At 43.3% G+C, this 5,511-nt stretch overlaps 1 protein-coding gene across 1 annotated transcript in view; it reads right to left on the bottom strand.

Annotated features, from left to right (window-relative positions):
* Positions 1 to 63: 63 nt before the first annotated feature.
* The window catches only part of LOC6627027 (uncharacterized), a 95,210-nt gene continuing 89,762 nt past the window's right edge, over positions 64 to 5,511 (bottom strand). Inside the window, exon 5 of the mRNA XM_015173543.3 lies at positions 64 to 616. Within this exon, the coding sequence (XP_015029029.1) occupies positions 64 to 498 (435 nt within the window). The 5' untranslated portion in view covers positions 499 to 616. The remainder of the gene's footprint in view (positions 617 to 5,511) is intronic.

Genomic DNA, 5,511 nt, shown 5'->3' with positions numbered 1-5,511 from the left:
GTCGCGGTTAAAGAACGAGAGCAGCTTGCTGCGCGCCAGTTGAACATTAAATGAGAGTAAATTTCATTGGACTGGCTGACACGACTCGTTGGAGTTCTCCTCCTCCTGATCCTGCTCCTGATCCTGTTCCTGTTTCTGCTGGCCACCGCCCACAGCGCCTTCCTCGGCCTCGCTGCTGCACGGATCGCTATCCCAGCTGGCGTCGTTGGCGTTCAGCTGATCCTCTAGCTCGAGGGCGCGTCGCTTGATCAGCTCCTGTTGGCGCAGTCGCAGCAATTGGGCACCGCGACTGCAGCAGGCGTGCGCTATTTGCTCCTCAATGGGCGTGCTTGCCGCCGCCGCTGCCTCGATGGCCGCTGTCTGACTGTGGCGCTGACGCTGACGCTGGCGCAGCTGCTGCTGATTGTGGCTCGTCTGGCTCTGGCTCTGACTCTGGCTGTGGCTCTGGCTGGTCAGCAGTCGCGTGGATGTCTGCAGTGCGTAGTTGAGATACTGCATTCGGTTTGTTGCTCGTCTCCCGCTGGCCACAGTGTGCGAAATCTTCTTATTGTTGTTGTGCTTGTTGTTGTTGTTGTTGCAGCTTAGTCAAGTCCTGTGTCCTTCTAAGCGGCAAATCCTGCAAGTTTGTTATGTTCAATTAGCGAAAAGGTTTTATGTTTACGATTTTTTTCTATACATTGCTCTAATCAAAGCGAGCTCTTGACTCGCTTGCGAAAACTTAAAAGTGCGAGGGTTACTCAAGGACTTAGTTGCAATAAAAAAAAAGTCTTTTGAGGTATCTGCCATCAAACATCGAACATAGTCATAAAAATGGGCTATGTGTCTCGCGAGAGGTTGCTGGTTCAACTCCGGCAAAAATTGAAAATGTCTAAAGTTTTCAAATCGCGAACGCCACAAACAATTTCTGTAGAACTTGCATTGGCAACATTGATTTCCCTCAGTGTATATACAAAAAAAAACACAGTCAAGTTCTCACACAACCTACGTCCAGGCAGGCACACACACACACACACACACACACACATACATACAGGTGTTATTTATGAGCTCATAAAGTTGAAAAGAAATTGCAATGCGAAAAAGGCAGCCACAAGATGCATGTAAATATCCAAGTTGACTGCGACAATGCCAAACATGCCATTAAGACCATTAGGCAGTGTAGGGAGCAGCGAGTAGGGAGTAGGAGGTAGGGAGTCGGAGTTTGCCATAAGCCGAGTCGGGCCAACAAATGGCCAGACATTAAAAGTACTTAAAGGATATTTGCATATTTATGAGCCCACATAAATGTGGCTGATTACCAAGGCGAGACATGCGCGCCTGCACTCCATTGAATTGGTCAACAATGTGGCGACTAGTCTGTTTGTCTGGCTGCAAACGCTGACTAAATTAGTTGGCAAATTAGATAGTAAAAAACAAAATAAAGAGTGAAAAAGGCTAAATGCTAAGTAAGCCCACAATTGAGGCGTGCCTGGGCAACAGAGCGTGGAATATGCATTGGCAAAGTAACTCAACTGCGCGAGGCTCATAAACAATTTACGGGCCATGGCTAAAAGGTATTTGCCTCAACAAGAGCAAGAACAAGAAATGTGTGGAAAAAGTGCAGTCACAAAATGTTATAAAACATTTTGTGCTGTACATTAAGCGGGCATTAATTGAAATTTTTATGTGCTGCCAGTGTTGGAAAAGCCATTGTGAGTGCTGGCAAAAAAAGAAAAAACAGCTCAATTTCAGCGTTTTTTTTCTGTGTTACTTTGAGTTTAGTTTTATTTTCTTGTTTTTTTTTTTTTTTTTTTTATATTTGCACTGCTTTCCAATTAATTTGGCCGACTGTGTGTCTTAGACGACGATAACACAGCCAGCAATTAATTTTCACCATGGAAAGTACCTTTTCCGCGGCGCGGCAGGAAAACTAACACAGCGATTCTCACGGTTTTTCGTAACTTATGTGGCGAAACGTGACATTTTCTCGGCTACTGGACAAAAATTGATGCCACAGTCTGGAGGATTGGCCAAGAGTGACTCCAATTGGCACTGGATGCGGCTTCCTGGCGCGTACGTGTCTGGAGTTTAAGTCGCCTGTTCGCTGATGCTATTATTTTTATTTTTTTTGCTTTACTCTCTTCTTTTTTGTTGGATTTTATAGCATGACACAGTTTCACAGTTGCGCCTCGCATTTTACTCGATTTCATTGAGAATGGCTTAATTAATTTAGTGGCGCCCCTGGACTGGATTGGCTGTGGCAAGTAAGTGGCACAGGCTTAGGCTCAGGGCACTCAGACAGCTGCTGCTGCTGCTGCCTCTGCTCCTGCTCCTGTTGCTGATGCCAGGGCAACACTTAACAACTTCCTGTGCAGCAACAATAATATGAGCAGAAGAAAAAAAAAGGAGAAACTCATTTAACTTGCGACTGACACGTTGCAACATCGAAGCAGAAGCCACACAAAAAGTTTTATTTTATTTAGTTTTTTTTTTTTTTTGCTGCTGTTGTTTTTAATAAGCAGGCATGCAAAAGGAAAATACACAACTTGCAATAAACATGAAATCCTTTTCAAGCTCCTGGCCACAGGTTTTCGTTGCTCAATGACGATGACGTTGAGCTCTGCTGAATTCAACCTCTTGAGCCTGTTGCTGCTCTTGCGGCTGTTTCCTGCCCAGAAGGGCGAAAACAAAAGCCGCAGGCAAAACACTTGAGCAAACGAAGCAGCCAGGTTCCAATGGGGTTGAGTTGAACCGGCTATAGGAAAAGTGACAACACATCGTCCTACTCTCCTTACCCCCGTCCTCCATCTGCATGCCGTTCTTCTTCTGGCTATGAAATATGAAATATGTAACCCAAGACGCAGACGGCAACAGCAAATAGTAGGGGAAGAAGCCGCACGCATAATGAGATACAAAGCAACAACAACAACAGTACACCAGGTACACACATAAAAAACGAAACGGAAAGCAATAAAAAACCAAAAAAAAAGCAAAGTTTCAAATGTTGCAACGACTCTTCAATACACTTACTGTTGCGTAGGTCGATGTTATAGAAAATTGTGATTGGTAGAAGTAGAAGTAGATGATACAATCTGTTTAATTAAGCTGAAGGACATAAGAGGACTTTAACCAAATGTTTATCGGTAATAGGTCGGTTGCATTTTGTAGATGACTTTATCGATAACTTTATCGATCACATAGTGAAGAGCAGCTGCGATGCTATCATATTATCGATGGTAGTTTTGAATAGTTGCTTGAAGGCATTTAAATTTGTAAAATGTTGTTTAAAAAGAACTCACATTTCAATATAGATATTTTGCAATTTTCTTTTTTCTAACCAAACAGTGCTTAAAATAAATTTAAGGCTTAATGACTATCGAAAGAAGTAGAAATAATCGATATTAACATTACTTGTACCCCTCTACAGCACTAAATTCAAGTCTTATCACTGCGTTAGCTATAGATTTACAACACTCAAATATGCTCTTTGGATGCCTTTGCAGCACTAAATTCAAGTGTTGGCAACTATAAAAACCCCAACCGTTCCTTTCTTATCAGCATAAAAGACAACATTAACTCACTTGCAGCATGTGTGAAGTTTTGTTATTAATGAACAAGTTATTACGACCTGGGAAAGTGTATATAAGTAGAAGTAAGCGCGATAAAAGCAGCGTTCAAAAGGATTAGGGCAGCACAAACGTGACAGTGTATACAAATGTGTGTGTGTGTGCATGAGTGTGTATCAGTGTGTGTGTGTGTGTGTGTGCATGTGTGTAAGCAAACAGAATCTGTGCATAGGTGTGCACCAGGGTGTGGATACATGTGGGTGGCTTTTGTTTTGCTAACAAAAGCAACAGACGCGCAAAGCCAGCCGAAATAAGAAAATAAAAAAAAATATGAAGAAGGAAAAAGGAAAAGTATAAGGAGCACGTCCCGGTCGCAGGTCAGGCAGCCGCAGCTCATAAAAGGAAGCAAACACATGTGAGCGTGTGTTTGCATAGTTGGAGCAATGCGTGTGTGTGCGTGGGTGTGTGTGTGTGTGTGTGTGTCTGGGCACATTAATCACACTAAAGAGTTTTACAAAATGCAACTCAACTCGACTGCTAGAGCCAGAACCACAGTCAAGTCAAGTAGTTGTTGTTGTTGCTTTAGTTGTTGTTGTTGTCACCACTTTAAGCTGCAGCTTAAAAATTGCGCGCCCCATCCTTGCGGCAAGCTGCTTACGCGGCTAAGCAGCTCGCGCTGTTGCCGCTTCAACGCCAACGCAGCACTTGACGCTCGCAACGCTGACGCTGACGTCGACGTCGATGTCGACTGCAACTGCAACTGCGACAGCGATGTCGAGGCTGATGCATATAATGGAATATAATGCGCGTATTCGCTGGAACTGAAACTGCTTTACGCTTTTCTCTATTTAATTTCATATTCGTTTTGTCAAGCAGCCGCGAAGAATATACCTTCGACTGCAGCTACATCTTGGCCAGCTTCAGGTTGAGCTTCTCGAGCTTCGGCTAGTCCTGGGCTCGGTTGCCTTATTATGTCGTTCTTAACGCTTTTGATTACTTTTTATCCGCTTTGCACGCGGATCTGCTCTTGCTCTTGCTCTTGTTCTTGCTCTTGTTCTTGTTGTTGTTGTTGTTGTTGTTGTCGTCTTTTATATCAATCCCTTGGTGTGACTAATGACACGCCGGCCAAACGGACAACTTTGCCCCGCCCGCTGCCCCACCTGCCGCTCTCGTTTGCTTAGTCGCCCTGATGTAAATAATGAAATAATATGGTTTTTCTCTTGTCTACCATGAAAAATTAACGCGCTGCCCATTCTTGACTTTTTTCCCCATTTATGTTTTTTTCTGCACGCTCTTGGTTTTCATATCGCTGGACAGTTGGTTTTTGCTTTCATTTGTCAAGTTGAGAGTTCTGAGTTTTTGCCCCCTTTCGGTGTGTGTGTGTGAAAGGCGTTGAGTCTGTTTGGGGTTTCATTCTGGGCTTTTGGAGAGGTGGGAGGCGTGCGACCAGAAGGTTGTTTATGGGCATTATGTGTACATAAGGTTATTGCACTGAAACCAAAAGTTGTGGTCAGCTTTGATAGGCTGAGTGGGTTAGAGAGTTCTTGGGTTTTGTTTTGAGTAATGAGTAGGTATAAAACTTGGCCAGGTTTTTAATACCCCAAACACAATGAGCATGGTATAAAGCGGATATATTGCTTGTGTGCAAATCTGCGTAGGCGGCCGAAGAGAGCAACTACAATTCCATAATGAATATAAATACATATATTTTTGAACAGCATGACAAGTAGACATGCTGCTAAAGTCATCCAGGATATAAAGCTAAAGATTATATTTAATTATTCTCCCAAGCCACACGCATGCGAGTTTATCTTCACTTTCTCCCTTCTCATAACACTACCATTTATCGAATGTGAGACAGTGTTATTCTATGCGAAACTCGAGAAATATGTGAGTTGTTTACACCAAACTAGGTATGCATCTTCTCGTAAGCTATACAAATCTTGGCAATATTTCACATTTTGGA

This window comes from Drosophila virilis, chromosome 5 (genome assembly GCF_030788295.1).
Source record: "Drosophila virilis strain 15010-1051.87 chromosome 5, Dvir_AGI_RSII-ME, whole genome shotgun sequence".
Lineage (NCBI taxonomy): Eukaryota > Metazoa > Arthropoda > Insecta > Diptera > Drosophilidae > Drosophila > Drosophila virilis.
Note: the sequence above shows the minus strand (reverse complement) of the source record. Positions and strands in the feature narration are given on the sequence as shown.